Below are 23,608 nucleotides of genomic sequence, written 5' to 3'. Positions count from 1 at the left end.
GCCGCATGCTTGTTTAAGAGTAGTGGTGTGATTAGGAAAGTTAGCGATGGAGCGTGTGGAAATTTCCAGTCACCCCCCACCACGTGTCTTCAACTCGTTTTCACGCATCGGCTAGTAGTGCTCTGTTGCTGTTCGTTTCTTCGTAATACTTCGCTCTCTTTGCTAGCACATGGCTGCCGTGATATGGAAGAATCTGCTGTTCTTTCCAAATATGGCGGTAATCCCTACACTTGAACAGGCAGAAAGGCTTTCTGGCATCGTGACGTCACCGCTGTGTGCAGCATCCCTATAAGCAGGCTCAGTACAATATTGAAAAAAAACCATGATCGAAATGGATTAGAGAATATAGTCCAGAGACTAGAGGATACGATCAATGTGGACTACAGTCTATGGTCTAGATTAGGGACATGAGATTAGGGCCAATGCGGACTACAGACGTACCGCTACAAACGAGTGGGCACAGCTGCATATGACGATGAGGAGGTGCTGTTTACATCGATACCGAATTCCTTCGCCAATGGGTCGCATCAAACGCGTAATAAGCACCACAACATACACAATTTTCTAAAAAAATAACCATCTCACGTTAAAGGGAATCATGTGTGAATGCGAAGCAACGAATGCTAACGCTTACACTGACGCCGGCATTGACGCTAGCACTCATCACGGCGTTCTGCAGGACAGAAACCTTGGGAGGTACAAAGCACGCAGTGGTGGACAAGTGTTTCCTACTGGAGCATGCAAATCGCTTCTAATGGGCAAGACAAAGAGAAGACTCAAAGTGGACACAGATACCCGCAGTCCGCTTTTAGTTAACGATGATACGGCGAATTAGCACTAGCTTGGAGGTCAAAATCCAGTGCCTATATATATGGGGTGGTCAGTGAATAGTTGTGCAGAGTGAGCAGTTCGTTTCGCTCAATGAATGAACTCGCTAGCAGACCCTGCCTGCCTAGGTATTGTGAGGTGACAGAGGGAAGCAGGCAGGCGCTGCTTGCGCCAGTTTGCGAAGCGAGAGAGGGGAAAAGATGCGCACGCATAGTGGGGGTGTACATAACGTGCGTAGGCATGCCTAGAGGGATGAGCGAGCGTAAGGCCAACAGACGCTGCCTGCGTTGGTGTTGCAAGGTAAGAGAGGGGGTAGCAGAGAAGAGGAGAAAGGGTGGATGGGAGTCGCATGCGCAGTGCAGCGTGAATACCAACGCATCGAGCGAGCTGAAAAGATGCTTGGCATCTAAAAAAAAGAAAAAAAAACTCCCTCTACTACTAACACTATGAAATCATTTTGCAGCATTACCGTACACCAGTGCCATGAAGCTAACTTGCGCACCCAAAATTTCACTGAAAATCTAATGAATTGCTTCAAATATTTTTATGGAGCTAAATGGTATCTCGAACTAATTTTTGTTTCTTGTGAGTTCGATATATGTGGGCTTGAATGCAGTACACCTTTTAATGTTACTCTTCTAAAGTACCGCCTGCAGATGGTCCTCCAAAGCAGCTTCAGGTTCTGACATGGCTCTGCGGTACAACATTCCTCTGCCATGCAGAGTTACTTGGGGCTATCTATCGCATCACAATAATTTATACTAAGGACACGTGGGTTCTTGTGTAACACAACACGTCCTCTAGGTTAAACAAACCTTTTGTTTTATTAGCTACTGATAATATAATATTTTAGAATAGGTGTCCCAAAACCTTTTAGTACCTTGAAGGAGCAGCATCGAGGCCCCAGTGCATGCGTGAGACCCAAACAGAGTGTGTGTTTCTAATGTATACTTTAGACAGATGTCTGTCTGGTTGAGTATGAAAACTCAGCAATGATGTAAACTTCAGGCAAAAGTACGTAAATAAGCCCAACATTTCGGAACTGCCTTGGTTCCTTGCTCAAGAGGGACTGGGACAACGTAGCGGCGTTTTCAAAGCACTCGTGGGGTGGTTGATGACCGCCCCCCTCACTTTCTTCTGTTTTGCCGTGGAGCGCAGTCCGTGTGTATACAGTGGGGGAAGGTATACACTGCGGAAACAGGAACCACTCCTTCGGAACACTTCCCCAGTGTATACACACGTACTGCGCTCCACAGAAAATTGGGAAAGAGAGAGGGGGGAGTCGTGAACCACCCCGCGAGTGCTTTGAAGACACCGCAGCTACGTAGCCCTCACCTCCCTGAGGAAGAAACCAAGTTGGTTCCGAAACGTCGGGTTTGTTCACGCAGTTTTGTTTGGAGTTTAAATCATTTCGCAGTTGCGCTTTACAATGGGGACGCTATTTTTCCGAATATAGTAGAATCCCTAAAGCCAACCCCACGATCTTCGCGTTAGATACACATGGTGCCACACACTGACGTGACGGCTCTCCGTGCGCACTAATATGGATTCTAAACGTGGTGACACGTTAAATTTGTAAGTTTGTAGACTGAGCGCACTGCTTTTTTCAACTAACATCTGTAATGGACTTTGGTTCATATGACGCCATTGATTTTGAATTCAATTTCTTCTCTCGTAAGCGCTACACGGAAATCCTTGGGCTAGACAAAAAGAACTCGTTTTTAAAGAAAAAAAATGTCACCTTGAACAAGACAAAATTGGTAAGCAGAAAACCTCATTTCAAAACTCAATGTTCCTGCGTTGGAATGATAAGACATGCCTAATTCTTTAGTGCTTCAAACTTTTGGCACCCCTAATAATAACTGTCTATGTTTGCAGTAGTAATTCTAACGTCACTGGCATAAATTGCTCAGAACTGTCAAGATGATTCCGTCGGCTCGGCTTATGAATCTGACCTTGAGATTACCCAAGCGCAAAGTCTTGTGCAAAACACACCTTTATTGCGAAGCAGCTCTTTGACTGGCCTGTGTAGCGCTGTCCCCCTGTCCGCACCGCTCCCTTCGCCGCAGGTGTTGGGGCGGTTCCGAGTAGCTCACGTCCACCCAGCCGTGCCGATAATGTTTCTCTCTCGCCTGCCATGCGCTCACTACGAGTCAGTTCCCTCTCATTTCACCCTCTCCACCACTCACAACGCTGGAGCCCACTCTCTACGTTGGCATCATCTCACCTATGCCCCCTATCTCCATCTGTCGGAGAGAAGAAGCCGTGCCAGCCGGCGCCTCGAGAATTTCGGTGCTTGCCGCACAATCGCGCCAACGGGTGGAACGTGGTCGCGGCCTGCTTCCCGCAAGTATGTGCGAACTTTTTTTACGGTTGTCTTCGGCGTTGCGAGTATTAGCGAAGACGATCGCGTTAGCGAATGGCGATGTCAACGTGGGCGAGGTGGCAGCCAGGGCAGCAAAAGCAAGTGTCGGCAGCGGAAGACAAAGACACCGATGAGGTGCGAGTCAGCAACACCAATCGCGTTAGAGAATACGGATGGTGCGCGGCTAACACCGACTAGACGCGAGCCAAAGAAACTGAGAGCAAACGTCTTCAACGCGTATCGCCTCCCACGTCTTCGCGTTTCAAACAAAAGTTTACTTGAGTGAATGCTACACAGAGTTTTGCATGAAACCGTTCTTTCAGCACCCGTGTCGACGCCCGTTTCATCCGGGTTAACGCCATGCGCACCACTGCTGCTTCGTCTCCCGTCATGGTTCCCTTCGGGAAGACGGTCCATAGTTATTTTCACAGCGCCTCCAAGCAGAACATTTTCTAGAGTGTTCTGTCTCTAGCGATTACTATACTGGGTGTTCAAAGTTAAGCTTTGTGATTTTTTTTTCAATTTCAGCACTTGGAAGAAGATGAAAACCATCTTTGCAGATAACTTATGTATCCAGGGGGACACAAAGTGAGGCAATGATGAAGGCTGTCAGTGGCTCAAGTAGCTAACATTTAATAAAAATTTTTTGATAACTGCAGCAGGTCGGCATATTAGTATTGAAGAGTTGGAGGGAGTCGCGTTTCTACACAGTTACACTTGCAAGAATTATGCTAACATGTCTGTGCCCCAAGAAATCTCATGGCAAATTCAACTTGTGCCTAAAATAATAACGCATGCAAGACGGTCAGCACCAAGGTGAAGTCCCGCCCCCCCCCCCCCCCCCCGATGTGTCGCGGCACTTACGTGAGTCGGTTAATCTGACAGCGGATCGAAGGCATTGGAAACATAATAAGGGTTATCCATTTACTAAGCGGTGCCTGTTCGTCACATCGGCGAGCGACATTGCGCCGATCTTTACCTCCATGCTGGCGGAATCATGCAAAGCACAAGTAAAATTATACCTCGGAGCAAAGACATCATCATCATCTTCTTCAGCCCGACTACGTCCACTGCAGGACAAAGGCCTCTCCCATGTTCCGCCAGTTAACCCGGTCCTGTGCTTGCTGCTGCCAATTTATACCCGCAAACTTCTTAATCTCATCTGCCCACCTAACTTTCTGTCTCCCCCTAACCCGCTTTCCTTCTCTGAGAATCCAGTTAGTTACCCTTAATGACGAGCGGTTATCCTGTCTATGCGCTACATGCCCGGCCCATGTCCGTTTCCTCTTCTTTATTTCAACTATGATATCCTTGACCCCCGTTTGTCCCGATATTCTTGACCCCCGTGGTCCCCTATTCCACTCCGTTCTCTTCTTCTCTTCTTGTCTCTTAAGGTTACACCTACCATTTTTTTTCCATTGCTCGCTGCGTCGTCCTCAATTTAAGCTGAACCCTCTTTGTGAGTCTCCAGGTTTCTGCTCCGTAGCTAAGTACCGGCAAGATACAGCTGTTATATACCTTCCCCTTAAGGGATAATGGCAATCTACCTGTCAAAATTTGAGAGTGCTTGCCGAATGCGCTCCACCCCATTCTTATTCTTCTAGTTACTTCAATCTCGTGGTTAGACTCTGCGGTTATTACCTGGCCTAAGTAGACATAGTTTTTTACAACTTCAAGTGCACTATTACCTATCTCGAAGCGCTGCTCCTTTCCGAGGTTGTTGTACATTACTTTCGTTTTCTGCAGATTAATTTTAAGACCCACCTTTCTGCTCTCCTTGTGTAACTCCGTAATCACGAGTTGCAATTCATCCCCTGAGTTACTCAGCAATGCAATGTCATCGGCGAAGCGCAGGTTACTAAGGTATTCTCCATTAACTCTTATCCCTAACTGTTCTCATTCTAGGCTTCTGAAAACCTCCTGTAAGCACGCGGTAAATAGCATTGGGGAGATGGTGTCCCCCTGCCTTACACCCTTCTTGATTGGTATTCTGCTGCTTTCTTTATGAAGCACTATGGTAGCAGTTGATCCCCTGTAGATTTCTTCAAGAATGTTTATATATACTTCATCGACGCCCTGATTCCGCAGTGTCGGCATGACGGCTGATATTTCTACTGAATCAAACGCCTTCTCGTAATCTATGAAGGCTATGTATAGTGGTTGGTTATACTCTTAGCATTTCTCTATTACCTGATTGATAGTATGAATGTGGTCAATTGTTGAGTAGCCTGTTCGAAATCCTGCTTGTTCCTTTGGTTGATTGAATTCTAATGTTTTCTTTACTCTGTTAGCAATTACCTTTGTACACTACAGAGAGCAAGCTGATCGGCCTGTAATTCTTCAAGTCCTTGTCATCTCCTTTCTTATGTATTAAGATAATGTTAGCATTCTTTCAAGACTCTGGTACCCTTCCCGTCAGGAGACACCTTGTAAACAGGGTTGCTGGTTTTTCTAACACAATCTGTCCTCTATCTTTCAGCAGATTTGATGTTACCTGATCTTCACCAGCAGCTTTGCCTCTTTGCATGCTCTCCAAAGCTTTTCTGACTTCTAACATTACTGGTGGGGTGTCATCTGGGTTACTGCCAGTTCTTATAGTATTTAGGTCGTGGTTGTCTCGGCTACTGTACAGATCACTGTAAAAATCCTCCGCTATTTTAACTATCCTATCCATATAGGTAGTTATTTTGCCTTCTTTGTCCCTTGGTGCGTACATCCGACTTTTGCCTATCCCAAGTTTCCTCTTCACTGCTTTGAAGCTTCCTCCGTTTTTCAGAGCGTGTTCAATTCTCTCCTTGTTATACCTTCTTACACGCATACGTTACGTCTATTAATCAACTTCAAAAGCTCTGCCAGTTCTATTTTGTCTGTTGTACTTGACACTTTCATAATTTGACGCTTCTTAATTAGGTTCTTCGTTTCCTGGGAAAGCTTGCCAGTATCCTGTCTAACTACCCAGCCTCCAACTTCCACTGCACACTCCGTAATGATACTCGTCAGATTATTATTCATTGTATCTACGCTAAGGTTGGTTTCCTCACTAAGAGCCGAGTACCTGTTCTGCAGCGACACTCTGAATTCTTGTACTTTACCTCTCAGTGCTAGCTCATTGATTGGCTTCTTGCGTATCAGTTTCTGTCGTTCCTTCTTCAAGTCTAGGCGAATTCGAGACCGCACTATTCCATGGTCACTGCATCGTACCTTGCCAACCACTTCCACATCCTGCACGTTTTCTTTGTGTGCAGTCATTATAAAGTCTATTTCGTTCTTATTTTCGCCATTAGGGCTCCTCCATGTCCACTTGCGGTTTTCTCGTTTTTGGTAGAAGGTATTCAAAATCCGCAAATAATTGCGTTCTGCGAATTCTACTAGTAGCTCTCCTCTGGCGTTTCTAGTGCCGATGCCATAATCTCCTACTGCCTGGTCTCCAGCCTGCTTCTTTCCTACTTTTGCACTAAAGTCGCCCATCACTATAGTATACTGTGTTTTTACCTTACTCATTGCCGATTCCACGTCTTCACAGAAGCTTTCAACTGAAGCGTCATCATGGCTGGATGTAGGCGCGTAAGCCTGTACTACCTTCATCTTGTATCTTTTATTCAGTCTAATTACAATACCTACCACCCTTTCATTAATGCTATAATATTCCTCTATGTTGCCAGCTATGTTTCTGTGAATTAGGAACCCCACTCCCAGTTCTCTTCTGTCTTCCAAGCCCCGATAGCAAAGGACGTGCCCATTCTGCAGCACCGTATAGGCCTCATCTGTACGCCTAACCTCACTGAGCCCTATTATACCCCATTTAACACCCTCTAGCTCCTCGAATAGTACAGGTAGACTTCCCTCACTAGACTTCCCTCACTAGATAAGTTTCGCTCGCAGGATTTCAAGCTGGACGGTTGTGCCCTCGCGATCTCCGACATCAGCGTAGCTCCCGCCGACTGGTTCGCCCTCCGCGGTCTCCTGACGCCGTGCAGCTCTCGCATTGTGGCACCCCACCCTTGTACTGCTTCGACCGGATCCCCACTTTCCTATCTCCTTCTTTTTTCTCTCGTTGGCTGTCTTCTTCTCCGTCTATTTTCCTTCTATTCTTTTTATCCCTCCTTCCCCCCCCCCTATAAGGCACTGCGCCGTGTCGCCTGAAGGCAGACAGAAATTAGGTGCCTTTTTCCTCTTCATTCTAACCACCACTACCACCCTCAATAGATAAGGTTCTAGCGTTAAACGTCGCCAAGTTCAGGTTCCAATGGCAGCCTGTAGTCCAGAGATTTTTAGCACCCTCTGCTGCGTTGCAGCAGTCAGTTGCTTCGGAGCTGCTGGGGACTGAGGGCCGTGAGTTATTTGACGTATGCATGTGGGAGGTAGTGTCCAAATACTGCACCAGGGTGGCCAATCCTCCTCTGGTGAGGGAGTGCGTTCCCGGAGGTGGTTACCGGTGAGGCCGCAGCCCAGGCCTCACGATCTCGTGTGGCTCGGGCGCCACACGTTTATTAGCGGTTCTCGTTATATTCTTTCTAACTCTGTATCTTCCGGTTACCTTAAGCTATCAAAATTATTCTTACACTGAAAAAAAAACCGGACTGTTGTGTTCTAAAAGAAGATATTAGCTATTTTTCGGTGGCGTCTGTAGCTTCTTTTGAAAATTTGTTTTAATGAAATGAGCTTTTTGCTGGTTACCACCTTAATTAAGGGTCTAGAGTGTACGGAATCGGGTCTCCTGGTAGCCTATGGGGTGCTGTTTATTGTTATATTAAGCGGACAAAATTTAAATGCGTTTGCGAGGTGATATTTCCAATTTAATCTTTTTAGTGGTTAGGCTTAATTTCGATTGCAGAATAACTCTGGAACTATTAAACCTAGCCCGGTCAAACTTCAGTAGCGTCAGGTCTACCCTAAGTACTTTCAACTTTATAAGTAAGAAGTTTTCCGGTAGAATATTAACGAAGCTACAAGCGATCGTAAAAACACGTGGTCCGACTGTTGTTGTTTTCACAGATTGACACTGTTTTCCGCTCCTAAAATTAAAAATTTAAAAAAGACATGCCAGGAGAATTCATCTAGGTATAACTGTGTAGAAACGTGCCTTCCTCAAACTTTTATATTCAAATAGACCTACTTGCTGTGGCCATTAAGGCAATATTTATTAAATCTTTGTTAACTGGGCCACTGACCGCAATAAATATTCTCCCTTTATTTCCTCCTCAGTACGTAAGTTACCTACAGTGGTTGATTTTATTTTTTTTCCAGTGCTAAATGTTTAGAGATAACCATAAAGCTTAACTTTCAGCACCCGCTAGATTGGTAATGAGCTTGGCAGACATGTAGACCTGACGCGATGACCAGGCGAAGATAGTCAATATAGCGTTCAGATGGTGAGATATCAGCGCCTACAGGTGTAGCCTAGCTAACGACGCAGTTGGTGCCGTAAATGTGAGGGCAAAATTAATTTGGAGGCATGACACAAGGCATTATGAAAACAACGTTTCCAGGACACTTCCGCTGATTCCGAGCAAATCTCGGCTTGCTCGCTGTCGCTTGACGTGCAGTCCTTACTGACTCCCTGAAACCTCTTGTTGACTCTAAAAGCTGCAGGTACATTGCCGCGGGGCAGAGAACGAAATATTGCGAAAGGACCATTCAACACTAGGACAAAAGAGGCTGGTAAGATCCTTCAAAGAATCACGTCATTTAAGAAAAACACGAACCCTAAGATAAGACATGCATACACCTTGACATTAGCATGCAGTTCTTTGGGCACAAGATTGAAAAGTATCTTGCTGTGTCCTTAGGAGCAAGTTAAATAGTACTTAATTTTAGCACTAGAATGTCCTCACCTCCTCGACCAGTGGCGCAAGCCAGCGTGAGCCATGACAGGAACAGCGACCAGAGCACACGATCGAAGAAGGCTACGACCAATTTACCGGCTTCCGAATGGGTTTCATTCCTGTACCAGGGAATCTTCATGAAAGTTACGCAAAGCGCGCAGGTGACGGCCACACTCCAGCAGGTTACCCGCATCATCTGTTTCAAGATATGCAACATGTTAATGAATGCATTATCAACTTGGCAGTTTGCAAGTGCAAAGGATAGAACTATATAACAAAGTAAACATTGGACTTCACACAATGCGACAACGCCGCAGATGCATATCGTTCATTCAACCTGCTGTGAACTCTGGGCATGCGCAAATCAAAACGCTCCTGCAAAATTATATTGTCAACGTCAAAGAAGATTGTGTCGGAACATTGAGAAACCGCTGTGAAACAATGCTGCGAATAAAAAAGTAGTGCGCCTGCGTTGGGTCGCAGCGGAGCAGGCTGGCACGTAAGAAGTATTGGCTTACCTAGGGTTTTACCCTCTCATCTCTTGCTTTACCACCCCTCAATATGCTACCTATACATGGCTATGCTTGCTCTATTTCTTCTTTTTTTAACAGGGCAGCGTTTAAGAGAGCCGTAATCTGTGCAACGCGAACACTAGCCTCTAGCTGCTATGCACCACATCAACTAGCAAACCCCACTACCGAGAGCAAGTACTAGCATTAAACGAAAAAAAAAAAACGTGAAAGAGTCAGAAAATAAAAAAAACAAAAATTAAACAGAGAGCCAAAGATAGAAACAAAAAAGGTACAAAAAGAAAACAACAAAAGAAAGAGAAGGAAATGCAAAGGGAAAGAGAATAAACAAAAAGAATGAAGACACGAAAAGGTATATAGGCAGAGTAAAAAATAGGCAGAGAGATAAATCGATGCAAAAAGAGAAAAAAAAATAAAGAGTGAGACAATTAGAAAGATAGAGAGATGTAGAAACAAAGAAAGAGCGTTGAAAATGGGAAGAAACAGAATGAAATAGGAAGAGGGAAAAATAAACAAAAAGATATACATACAAAAAGATACCTCAGAGCTTTGTGTCGGTATATATTTGTGTTGGTGTACTCGAAGCATGCCTTAGTAATGCGACACCAGTCGTTGTGTGAAGACTTGTGGTACCATGGCACTATTTATGGTGGGATGGAACTTAAGAAGTGACCAAATAACTAGAGCGCGGCACCCAATACCCTTAGCGAGTAATAAAATAGTCCCGATAATTCAAATAGCATTGTTCTCCAATGGTGTGTACTCAGTCGTTGGGCTCGTGAGGTCAGTCAGGAGTGGTAGCCTGCAGTGCAGGCTCATGTGCTTGCGCCTTCTAGGTGACATCACAGAATTCCCAAGTTGTAACCGACTATTTAAACGCACCGCAATGCACTCCCCGCCCCGCAGGTATCGAAGTTGTGCCAAGCAGGTCGCGCCGCAGCGGCGCTTTTAGGTCACGCTCCTGTCGAAGTGAGCGCTGACGTTACTCTCTTCCTCGCCTGCCATGTTCTCGCCGCAGCGACCGCAGCTGCCTTATCGTCCGCTTGGCTGCCACAATTGCCCCTACCACCGCTCGCTATACCACCAGCTGTCGGTTCACACGCAATAAACCTGACGCGCCCAACATACACGTCGAAACATGCCTGTACATGTCTCCTCTCTCTTGCTTCACCCTCTCCACCACTCGCAATGCTCTAGCCAATGAAATTTAGTCGGTGTTGCTCCAGCGCGCATGCAGTGGTAATATTCTTTCAGCTCGTTTCTTTGCGATGGAGGGGTTTCCGGGAGACGATGCGCCTTTGCCCGCCGAAACATCCGCTGAAGCGGCTAGGCCTAAACCGGCCATCGTTCTGAGAAAAGACAAGGCCTACACCAGGCATCGCTTCAAACATTTCTTCCAGCGCTCGCCACAACACCCACGTTAGCGCCGTTCAACCGGTGATGCTACGAGTGCGCAACGCTGCTGCTTCCCACCCTATCAGGGTTCTCTTTCGGAAGATGGTGTGAATATTGTTATTGTTCTAAAAACACATAAAGTTTACAAAGGTTACTAGTTAATTTTTGTTTCATAGATACACAAATTTGCGAAAATGTGCACCTTTATTAAAAGTTATCGCACTTAGAGTGTACTTTACGCCTCAGCATTTCTTCTTCTGCTCTCACCGTCATCACCATCTTGAAATTACTAAGCGCCCGCACTCACCTTTTGTTTAACAGTGGATCTGCCTAAGCGCGAGTTTAGTTTGTGCTGTATGAACGGAAATTCTTATCGTCTCAATCCAACTGTAAATTTTAGCGCGTTCCTCGGCTGCTGCGTGCTCCCAGCGTATTCTTCATCTTATAAAGACCCTAGTAAAATTGTTTTCCAAGACTAATTTTTAATAAAAGTTCCAGTAAGGTCATACAAGATAAAACGGCAGAAATAATTTTATGCAAAGGATTACCTTGCTAAAATTGTTTTTCGAGACAAATATTTATTAAAGATTGTAATAAGGTCATGCAATTTAAAACAATAGAAATAAATTTACTCAATTGATTACCTTGCTATTTCTAGTTGAAGGTAAGTTAAATAAATGTTTACGAAATAACCACTCAGTTAACGTAGCCACGACAAATCTTTGCCTATTCATATAGTTTTACGCTCCTCAGCCAATAATTTCAATGTGGAGCCAAATTTACCAACAATTTAGTCAAGCTTGTAGACGCTGAAAGAAACTAAGTTGGCCACAAGCTCCGCGGTAGGTTCAGCTTTGCACCAGCAGCGTAAGCTTCCAATATTTTCTTCATAGTGAGTTTTGCCGATTTTACCGACACTGAACAGTTGGTGCACTAAAATAGATAGGGGTGTGAAGAAGTTTCAATATTTCTAATTACAAATTGAATAGTGTTTTTTTTTCTTTTTGTGTGCTTGAATCTGATATTGAACGCATGTTTCGACACTCCCATAGTATTTTCTGAAAAAGTCAGAGGAACAGAAAATATAACAAAGGCTAGTTTAACAGGGCCACAGAAGGACTCACTTTTTCGTTCTATGTCTGTAAAGCAGGTCGTACACAAAAAAAACAATCACATACCTTCGAAAGTTTGTGGTTCCTGAAGTCCTCCAAGAAGCTGAAGGTTATGCAACCACTGAAGAAGCAGACGGCATGATAGAAAGGTCGAACGTAGTATGAATTCAAAGTTGTCAGTTGTAAGCTGCAAAGTAATAAATTGTTTGGCTTGCACACGAACAAGAGTCTTTAATGTCATCGGAAAAGCGGGAAAAAAAGATACCAAAACTGCAGGCTGTCTGCTGCAGCAGCGCATGAGTATCATTATATGCGAGTAGAATAAACGAAATAGACGGATTTGTCTGTGCGCTGCATACTTACTTGTCTAAACACGCTTACTTGTTTGAACAGGCCTCGATGGCGGAATGTCGTCTTCCTAAATATAAAGTTAACCTTGCGCCATCTGTAAATTTTAAAGCAGCTGTGTACGTGCAATCGTATCAGTGATCGTTTACTAAAGCACGCTATTGCGGAAATATATTGGTCAAGATGAAAAATAATAAAGGCCAGTTTTTTTGTGATTCCACTCTGTGCAATGACAGTGTAAGCCTGTTGAAAGCCTTTTTTGAAGCCCGCTGAAAGTTCTTCGAAGACACTGCCCAGAAAATATAGCCGTATTGCACACAGGTTTATCTATATCATGGTGTAAGATTATCTGTGGCGAAAGAACGGCATGTAAGAAGCGCTTCGTTATTGAAAGCGCATAATATTCTGGTTAAGAAAACCCTTTTGACTAGGTATGGCCAACTATCCCACGCTTGTCCCAGCGTCACCACCCACCTTTCGCTGGGCCTGCCATGCCCTGTTTTATTGCAATAGCAATCACATGGACACTTTTTATGTGATTTTTCAGTTGATGTTGCCGTCATGCTGCACATGGAGTACAAATCGATAATATCGCCACAAGCATCGTATACTCTATGGGCGCGCAATATAACGCAAGCACTGGGGTCGTATGCAGCTGCAACTGAAATGAAACTACCTGGAGACCTCTATTGCACGAAGGATGTGATAACATCGCCCTGTGTGCGAGGCCTGCCGTAAATAGCACCGACCATCTTTCGTTAGGGGAAGGCACCTGATTAGGGAGGGTAGCGTTGCTCGAGCAGTAACTGCGATCTTCGCTTGTACGAGAGTTGTGGCGTGCACTGGCACACGCACTATCTCGACAGATATCAGAAAACGGCTCATGAACTTGCTGTGCTCAAACCACTTATTCTGCGTTGACAAAACACACACTTTGCTACGAAGACCACTTCATTCTCTTAGGCAGCCAAACTCGTTTATTTCAGTGTTTTGTTGAGTGTCGCCAGTTATGATAAAAATGGATTAGCGCCTAGCCTACAATTGATAGCATTGCAATAATTTTTTATCACAATTATTGCTTCGCTCTTGTTTTGGGACGCTGAACCTCGCGTATCAATGCTGCACTCTTGTGACAAAACATTGTCATTTTCCTTTTTTTATCGCGTTTACGTGTATGCGTCTGCTTTGAAGTGTTTCATCGTTCAGTGTGCTACTGTGGTTTGCGATGGCAAGTTGTCTGAGACGCACTGCAACACTAGCTAGAGGTCCTGCAAAGAGAAGTTTTCTTCTTTGACATCAATGACAAGGTAATGAAGTTGGAGTGTTATGATGTGCTCTTTGCGGATGACACAACCAACAAGTGCAGCGAAGTTTAGCTGGTTTGTTTAGCTAGTTTGTCATGTTAGTCCATCACATATATAGTCAAAATGTGATCATAGATTGCCACAGAAGCTGTCCGTAACTTATATTGTACCCACTTAACCAATAATTTTTTAATTTCGTGCATCATCGTTTCGTTGCGCAAGGCCTCACGCTTATGTGCGTAGGCTTTCATGCTCACGAGTTTCCGTCTTAAATGATAGATGGCTGGTATGAAGACGTTGGGAGGGATGACATCAACCGATATCTTTTTAACACAATATTGTTACTATGAGTCGTGTTTATTCGAAAACAAATGTCGAGGGGTAGCCGCGCCGACTCTGAGCTGCTTCCAAGCGGACCACTTCGTTCCCCTCTTTCTTTATTCACACGTTGCCGCTTCAGCTTAACATTTCCCCTTTCCCACGTGAAGCCCCCTGGGTGAGCATCAGTCACGAGGATGAACGCGCTTTAGGCGGGTGACGTGAACAAGCTGCGTCTGTCTAGAACGGTAGCCGCGAGATACGAGACGAGCGATTCAATATGTCACATCATTTAGGTGACCGACGATGAAAAAAAGACCGGTGTAATGAGCCGGGAACTTCTGGTACAGGCCACGCTTCCGAAAGGGTGTCCATAGCCATAGTTTTTCTCCATTTTTGTAGGACACGTTCTTGTGTCGTAATCATAGACGAACTTGGAGTGGTCTTGGGATGCCAACATACGGAGCTGAGCTAAAAGATGTGCTTTCTCCGTGCGGCAGAGAGTCTGGGCAATGGAAAAGTCCTCTTGCGCATGAAAGCGCAGAACGGTGTCAAAAAAAGTGGTGGAGTGGTCTGGCATAACGAAGATAGAATGGACTTTAGTCAGAGGTTCCATGCTTTGCCGTGTTATAGGCATAGGTTAATAAATGGTAAGATGTCATCCCGGTTCTTGTCCCTGGAGTCAACGTACATCGAAAGCATGTTGGTAAAACTTCTGATGGTGTGCTTGACGAGACCATTTGTCTGCGGGTGATATAGGGTCGAGTGGCGAAACTGGCAAGCACAAAGAAGCAAGAGTTCTTCTACGACATCGGCTACGAATTGTCGACCACGATCACTCAGAATAATTCAAGGCAGTCCATGGCGCAGTATCACATAATAGAGAAGGAACCTCAATATATCGACGGCCGTGCCTATTGGTAGTGCTTTGGTTTCCACATAATGTGTCTTGTGGTCGACGTGAACAATAAGCCAAAGAGTTCATTTTTTAGGCAAACAACGCAAAAAACAAAGACAGAGAAGTAGGAAAATAAAGGTCCCGTCTTCCTACTTTTCTGTCTGTTTTTCGCGCTGTTTACCTTAAAAATGAATTGTTACGAACTTGCCCAATTTTCAATACTACTGAATCCAACGATTGTTGTTCAATTAGCGCTGAAATGGACCGAGAAGATCCACTCCAACGATTTCGACAGGAGATGAGGGGGACGTCAAGGGATGGAGGAGACCAACCAGGGTTATACTTGGTCGCTTGAATTGCTGGCATTTATCACAACTGGCCACAATATTTTCGGTATTGCGTCACATGATAGGCCAGTAGAATCGAAGCAGCGGGTGGTGATACGTTTTGGCGAACCCCAGGTGCCCCTCTGATGCGTCGTCGTGCATAGCTTAGAGTACGTGCGTCCGCAAATTCTTGGGGATCACTAAAAGAAGCCGGGCACCATCAGCCACGTATCTTTTTTTGTAAAGGGAGCCATCTCGGAAGATGAAGCCATGGATACCTATCGGTTGAGCGGCTGAGTCTAAGAGAGGATTCAAGCTGCGGTCGTTGCGCTGTTCTCACCGGAAGGTGGCGAGGTCAGGAAAAGCAGTATCTTCGATGGCAGGTAGAAAATCGTCAAATTGTCGGCGTCACCTAGAATAGTTTACAGGGAAAGTCTCGAGAGACAGTCGGCGTATGCAGGATGTCGACCACTCTTGTAGCATATTGTAAAGTTAAATTCCTGCAAACATGGCGCCCATCGCGCGAGGTGATCAGAAGGGTCACGGAGACCAACCAACAAACATAGTGAATAGTGCTAAGTCAGGATCGTGAGGTGCCACCCGTAGAGATATGAATGGAACATATGTACAGAAAAAGCCGCAGTTGGGCACTCTTGTTCAGTAACGGTGTTATTTTTCTCGGCCTTGCTCCACGAACGACTGGCATAGGCGATGGCATGCTCGGCGCTGAGAACTATGCCACTTGTGTTTGTTTGCACTTCTGTCGGGCAGATCGTTTGAAATGGCGCTGTTTGATTCTAGACATGAGAAGGAATTCAAGTTTGCAAAATGAGGCATTACTCTCCGCTGTTCAGATGAAATTCTTATCCTTGCAAATCAGTGAAGTCAATGGGTAGGCAGTATCAGCAAACTTGGGCACAAATCGGTGGGAGTATGAACAGCGACCAAGAAAACTCTTTAGTTTGCGTTGTGACTGTGGTTGTTTGAAACAGGTAACTGCAGCAACCTTCTGAAGGTCTGGGCGCACACCATGTTTGTCTACAAGATGACCAAGTACAAGTGCTTCTCGCTGACCGAAGTGACATTTCTTGGAGTTTCAGAGTAAGGGCAGCTTGTTAAAGGCATGCTAATACAACGTCAAGTCGATGGTTGTGTTCAGCAAAAGTGTGTCCGAAATTGACGATGTTGTCGAAGTATCATAAACAAATCTCCCATTGAGACCAAGCAGTATTATGTCCATAATCCCTTCAAATGTCGGAGGAGCGTTGCACCAACCAAACCTCAAGACATTCAGTTCTAACAAGCCATCTGGTCAGACAAAAGTGGTTTTCTCTTTCTCGACGGCATATATAGGTACCTGCCAATAGCCCGATCGGAGGTCCACAGATGAGAAGTGAGATGCCGAATGAAGACAGTCGATAACGTTGTCTATACGGGGAAGCAGATACACATCTTTTTTGTCAATGAACACAGACACCGGTAGTCGACGCAAAACTTCCAGGACCCGTTTTTTTCTTCACGAAGATGACCGTTAGAGCCCAGGGGCTAAAAGAGTCTTGGATGACGCCATTAGCCAACATGTCTTCTACCTGTTCGATGATCACCTTGCGCTCCAATGCAGACACATGGTATGGTTTTTGCCTTATTTGATGCGCGGACCCCGTGTCAATCCTATGGCGAGCCCGCGTATTGGGAACACGAACTTTGGTAGCGTCCTGGGTGAAATCAAACAATGAAGCATGCCAGCTAATAATGCTCACCAAGACTTGACGCTTCTCAAAGGATAGTGCCTTGCTAATCATGTTGAAACGTGGCAAAGAGTCTTCAAGGACATCAGGAGTAGTGTCGTGCGCACGGGATTCGTTCGAGGCGTCATTGCTTAAGGCGTCGATATTAAGTCTCGTATCCGCTTCAAACGAGGCAAGTCACATACCGCTAAGAAGCACAGCAGACTGGTTAGATAAATTTGTGCCACTGGCCACAGAGGCAATACAGAGAGGCACGAGCCCACCTTTTTTTTTCAACAATTGAAGGCATTGGCTGACCAACATCGTCAAATACATCGTTGTCGGCACTAACAAAAGCGACCTGAACGCTGGATAACGAATGGGGCGGTACAACAAAATCTTCACGGACGGCGAGGGTGTGCGAACAAGTATCAGGTTGGTCTGCAACAAAAGGAGAGACAAAAAGCTATCCGGTACCGCAATCAAGAGTGGCAATACACTGTTGCAGGAAGTCTAGACCCAGAATCACATTACGCGTTCATTTAGCAAGCACTGTGAATGCGGCTTGTAGACGTTTTCAGAGAAATAGACGTTCCCGGTACATATATGAAGAGGTTGTAGCGATACTCTACTCCCAGATCAAAATGTCTCGCATTATCGTACTTGAACATCACCTTACGGCCTAATTGGGTTTTGAAATCTATGCTGATAACGTAGACACTTGCTTCCATGTCCACTAAAGCTGTTGTTGTAACATTGACCACAGAAACACAGATCTTGTTATGACGCATGGTCACTGGTGGATGCGTAGCGGCGTGTAGCTGAAGATGACTGGCGACCTCACTTCCATTGGTCACACCACCTACTTTCCCGGCGACGGTGAAGTGGGACATCGTCGAGGATATAGGGATCTTCGGTAGCGTGAAGGTGGTGGCGTCAAGCTCCACACAAATGCCGGTGGGTCACTGCAGTGATTCACCGGATGGTTTGGCCTGCTGTCAGAGTCTGAGGGCAAGGATGTCTCGTCAACGTGCTGATATCTGCGCCCGTAGAAAGTGCGTGGTCGCTCATAGGACGGTGCTGCCGTGCGATGGTGATCGGGGCCAAATCGGGTGACATCACAACGGATGCCACAGTGAAAGCATATGGGACGTTTACGAGGTGCGCTGGTGTCAGAAGAAAGATGGATGGTGAGACCGTTCTATGCCTGATAAACGGTAGGTGGTCTGCGTGCATAGTCGTCATACAATCGGTAGAACGGACGCATAATTTGGCTTGGCTCTCGAGGACGAGGCGTATAGTTGTAGGCATCAATAGAGGTGGCGTTGACAGTGGTAGCGCTGAAGTCACAGGGAGGAAAGGGCTCTCGGACATTAGGTGCCGGACGAGAAGGTGCCTCACGTAGGTCGAGCTCTTTGCGCAATACATTGTGAATGAAGGACGCGAGATCCGATGGGGCGGGATGCACGTCGATGCTGGCGACATTAGTGGCGTTGGGCAGGCGGTCGAACTTTGGCGTAATTCACCGCGCTTTCAGCACTTCAAACATACGGCAGTTCTTGATGACGTCACTTACACACTCCATACTTTCTTTTGTGATGAGTAACTGATAAACGTCCCCTGTGATTCCTTTTAGAAGATGACCAACCTTGTCCACAGTTTGAGCACCTCCTCGATATACGTCGTGCAGGTTTCCCCGGGCACTTGTGCTCATTGCATAGGAGTTTGCTCGGCATGCTTCCTCTTCGCTGCCGGAACCCTGAAGCACAACTAATTTTATTGACGAATTTTTCCCACGTCGTCAGGCTTTCTTCATGATTTTCAAACCATACGGATGCGGTTCCTTTGAGAAAGAGTCCCGTATTGTTGAACTGGCTGGTGGCATCCCCGCCATCAAACCGACTCGCCCGCTTGTAGGAGCTGAGCCATGCGCCGACATCTCCCCAGCTTGTCCAGCTAAGAATGGGAACTGGATGTAAGGCTGCCACGGAATGCGGGAAGCAGGTGGCTAGTTGTCATTGTTGTCGTGAGACGCCATCGCAGGTGGCAGACCAGCAAGTTGCCCGATTCGGCGAAGCTCCACGTATTGCGCCTCAGCGGTCGATGAGTCGTCATTTGTCTGGGACGCCGTTATTGTACCCAGCACTTCTCACCGAAAACTGTTACGATGGGGCCTGTTTATTTAGAAACGAATGGCGAAGAATAGCCGCGCCGACACCGAGCTGCTTCCAAACTGAGCACTTCATTCTCCTCTTTCTTTCTTCATACGTTGCCGCTTCAGCATAACAATATACAGCTGATGGACCGCTGTGGTTGTTTAGGGGTTACGATACTCGGCCGCTGACCTACAGGTCACGAGATGAAATCCCGGCTGCGGTGGCTGCATTTTCAATAGGAACTAAAGCGCTGTTCTCCCGTGTGCTCATATTTAAGTGCACTTTAATGAACTCCAGGTGGTCGAAGTTTCCGGAGCCCTCTACTATGGCATCTCTTTTAATCATATAGTTGTTTTTCTACGTTAAACCACACATATCAATAAATAAACTGCTGAAGGCTTGTTGTATATAGCTCCTAAGTGTGTTTAAAAACTGTCATAAATTGCTCTTCAGAGTGCGAGTAACGCCATTTTAGCGAAAAATGAACGAGGATCCTCGGGGAAGGTTTTTTGGCATTATAAGGCAATTGGTTGGCTATAACAAGCATTCCACACTCCCGACTATTTTGCAATTATACTGCGTGCATTCGTGGTATGCCATGTTGAAGAGACCACAGTTGTGCAGTTTCAGAGAAAGAAAAATCTGCTGTTCGTACCCTCGGGTACTTTAGCAAGGTGATTAATCCAGTACTTTTTCAGCACACTAATCAAATTTGTGAACTGAAGCATAACGTCGACTAATTTATCAGTGAACAAGTATGGTCGTGTGAATATACAGACGCTGCTGTCGTTGACGGCACTGTATGTTACGCAACTATTCTTACACGGCTACCTAAGCACAGTGAGCTATTTTAGCCATCGAAAATGTGCGTTTCAAGGGCCGTGGAGTGTGACACTACGGAAGCAGTGCTTATGAATACAAATTGATAACTTAACCATTGCTACGATATGGCAAACAAGAATCTTGGGGAAAACCGGCAAACGGAGTAAAAGAACAGGACATATGAAAGAACACAGCGCAGCGTTTTGTCCATGCTTTTTCGTGCCCTGTTCTTTGTGCTGTTCCCCGAGCAAGTTGTCAACCAACCGACACGAACACGCACGTTTCTGCAAACAAGAGCCGTGGCAGTCAGTGCACTATAGTCAAGGCATGCTACGGAAGCGTAAGTATTATACAGGACATCAGATACAATAAATGTTTGTTCGTTTTTACTCTGCGTTCTTGCATTTTAAACGATGTTTAGTGCAAACAGTTTCATTGTAAGATCCAATTGAAAACTTACGCCCTTGTGTAAGCAGGATAGACCATGAAGGGTAGAACGTTCGGATTAGTTGCAGTCCATAGTGCAATACCACATCCCAATGCAGAAAACAAGGTAAATGTGCCCAGCCTCAACATTTTCCATCTGGGGAGAAATCAACAGAGACATCAATCAATGAGTGGAGAAATCAACGAATGATGTGAATCTGTTCATTAACACATGGCAGGATCATAATATTTGATAAGTTTTTTAACGAGGAACTCATGTCAATCGCCATTTCCATTTGGTGTGCATCATTAAATCATCTATATTGACCTCCGCTTGTATTTGATGTATATTCTTGGTTTCTAACACTTAAGAGTGACGAACTGCAGATTTTTCAAGCCAAAAATGTTTTTCGCCACACACGCTTTGGCAGTAATATCTTAGTGAGTTTAAAAACAAGAAACAAGCGTGATATTACAATTCTATTTTTTGTCATCAAAGTTACATACACCAAATTTTACGACGTCAAACGAGGACACCTGTCTGGCGTTTTACGCATAATTTTAGAGGATATTCAACAGAACACCATGGGCACTTTGGCATTTCAGGAACACATTGCGCATACACTTTCCTGTGAGGTATAGAAATCAGGTCATTTTCTTATAACAAATAGAAGTGTTGGTTTACCCAAGATTACGCATTGTAAAAGTACTTTAAGCCCATCACGTGAAAAAAGAAAATCGATACCTGTGTTAAGTAAGAATATTGGAGCCCATTGATATTTTGATAATTGTTTTATCAAGAAATTTTCATACAGCAACATAACTACAAAGTTTTCGAAGCTATTATGCTGCTTTGTCATGCTGCACAGTGTCTTACATGCTCCGAGAGAGATAATAAAATGAAAGAAAGGCATTGAGGTAAGCAGAATCGTTGCATCTCCTTTTGTACCCAGCAGTAATGGTAGAGGCGGAGAGAAAACGAGACGCGAAAAAAAAATCGAGCGAAAGTTCTATAACTGTTCAATATGCCTACCGAGGAAAAAAGGTAAAGAAGGGCTTGATTAATTTACTGTGCGTCGGTGGTTCAAGTCAGCATTCGTGCACTGACTGTTCCGACAAGGATCTGTCATTACGGCTGCCTGACACAGCAGTGAGTGGCAGTCTTACGTGCTTACTTTTTCAGTACCAGTAGGATGAGAAGAGAAATGACGAAAAGCTGGAAATCAGCAGACAGGTACCATAGATGAACTAGCTTTGTCTGAAATAAAAAAGCAAATATGTATCACTGAAAGAGATATTCATTGGACAAAATCGGATCTCGCAATCTCCTCTTATATATTGAACGAAAACGGAACAATGGAAAAGCAGAAATCGCACACGCGTGTATGGTACATAATAAATTATAATTACCAAGCGCAGCTGTAAAAAGCTGAAAGAGGCAATACTGTCACTCACGAAGGAATCCAATTCAAAGACGTCATAGTTCCGCTCAAAACGCAAACGAGTTATAGAGACTGCAAAAAAATTTCTGACAGGAAGCAAAGTACAAAATCATCGTGCGTTTTAATTCTGCTCTACGCTGCCTTGGTAATTATATTATCAATTGTGGTTTTATACGCACACTGCCAGACGTGGTAAATTTATGCTCTGTTACCCAGAGCAATGACTATAACCATGCTGGCGTCATGGAGAGCATTGGCATCGAAAAGAGAACGCTCCGTACAGCACCTCTTGTGTATGTGCGCTGTGCGAAACAGAAAATAAGGAGCCTGCGGTGGTGGGGGAACATGGCTATACGCACTGTTCTTTTTTGGGGTGGGAGCGTGGTTGTATTGCACTTCCCTGCACCTATTCAATGCTTTAAAACACAACATACTTCATAATGACTGAAAAAAATTGAATTGATGGTGACAATCTTACAACGACCTGCCTTGGGACAATGGCTTTCCGGTAGTTAAGATTGGAAGCAAACAGCTTTTGAAATTCAACATGAGGTGCCTTCAGGTTTCATTATTTTCCAGGAGCTGCGTTTAAAAACCTCTGACTGCACTCTTCGAAAAACAGCTGTACCGAGTGATGACATGGGGCAGAGTGTGGTTAACCAGGGGGGAGGGGTGGTAGCCAACCACACTGTACCCCTGGCGCACTCGCGTAAGCATGGGAAGACAGCCCTCGTGCAGCCATAAGTCACCTGTATTCTTCACACTCTCTCAGGGCCTAGCCAGAAATATTTTTAAGGATGTGAGAGGCGGTAGGAAAGATAGGTTTACACTTCTGGTAGACTCGTGTATATGTTTGTGTGCGTGCATGAATATCCGTGAAAAAATGCACTATTTCAGGGAATCATACTCCTTAAAATTCCGCCTTTCTCTCCTGGCTACGGCAGTGCACTCTTTCTGAGTTACCTACAAGAATACCAGTTAGACATCGGGCAATTTTTTCACATATATTCAAAACATATAGCTCTTCTCGGTAGCGCTTTTTTTCATGGCGGATTTTCTCCTTATGTTTGAGGTGTATACTTATATGTTTTTGAAGTTGTACACTGCACAACATTCTGTTAAGGCAAACTCCAAACTATTGTTTGTCAATATCTAGCAGTTGGTGCCGAAACACCTACGTTGCCCACAAATCATCGTCAGAAGTGCTGTGATCTGCACTAGATATCAATGTCAATGTATCAATAAGATTTTCAAGCACTCAATATTCTACGCTGGGGAGGAAGGCATAAGAGATGCTGATGGGAAGTTTCAGAAATTATGTTAGAGATGCAACTATGACAGGATACATACCTCTTCGTTCATCTCTCCACACCAATTTCTTATCTGCAACAGCAGAGTCCACCAATTTTCCGCAATCTCTTTCTCATACTTCTCGAAGAACCTTCCGGTATCCGGTCCACTCACGTAGCGCGGAAGCACGTATATGCACATGAGGACAAAGAAGAGTGGCACACAAGTCCTACAAAAATAACAAATAATTACAATATGATACCCGTTTTCTCTTCTGGGAGGTTGTCATGAAAGCACATCTTTTTTTAGAGGCTGGAAGAAGCTTGATAATATATTCGAAGAAAACCTTCACCAATAGATTATATCACTGGACAAATATATTGCAAAACTATTTTTTTAATTCTTCTCTACGCGGAGTTGTAGGCAGTTCAATGTGTCCACCGCATTACACATGAGCGCCTGTTCCCTTGCGCCACCTTTCAGTGGCACACTTGGT

At 45.0% G+C, this 23,608-nt stretch overlaps 1 protein-coding gene across 1 annotated transcript in view; it reads right to left on the bottom strand.

Moving 5' to 3' along the window:
* Positions 1–23,608, bottom strand: part of LOC119162396 (nose resistant to fluoxetine protein 6) — an 82,271-nt gene that overhangs the window by 16,499 nt on the left and 42,164 nt on the right. The window contains exons 6-10 of the mRNA XM_037414790.2: positions 23,173–23,341; positions 21,556–21,638; positions 20,415–20,537; positions 12,122–12,242; positions 9,028–9,214 (exon numbers count right to left, since the gene is read on the bottom strand). Of these exons, the coding sequence (XP_037270687.2) occupies positions 9,028–9,214; positions 12,122–12,242; positions 20,415–20,537; positions 21,556–21,638; positions 23,173–23,341 (683 nt within the window). The remainder of the gene's footprint in view (positions 1–9,027; positions 9,215–12,121; positions 12,243–20,414; positions 20,538–21,555; positions 21,639–23,172; positions 23,342–23,608) is intronic.

Source organism: Rhipicephalus microplus, chromosome X, assembly GCF_043290135.1.
Source record: "Rhipicephalus microplus isolate Deutch F79 chromosome X, USDA_Rmic, whole genome shotgun sequence".
In the NCBI taxonomy this organism is placed as follows: Eukaryota; Metazoa; Arthropoda; class Arachnida; order Ixodida; family Ixodidae; genus Rhipicephalus; species Rhipicephalus microplus.
This window is presented reverse-complemented; position numbering and strand designations above follow the sequence as displayed.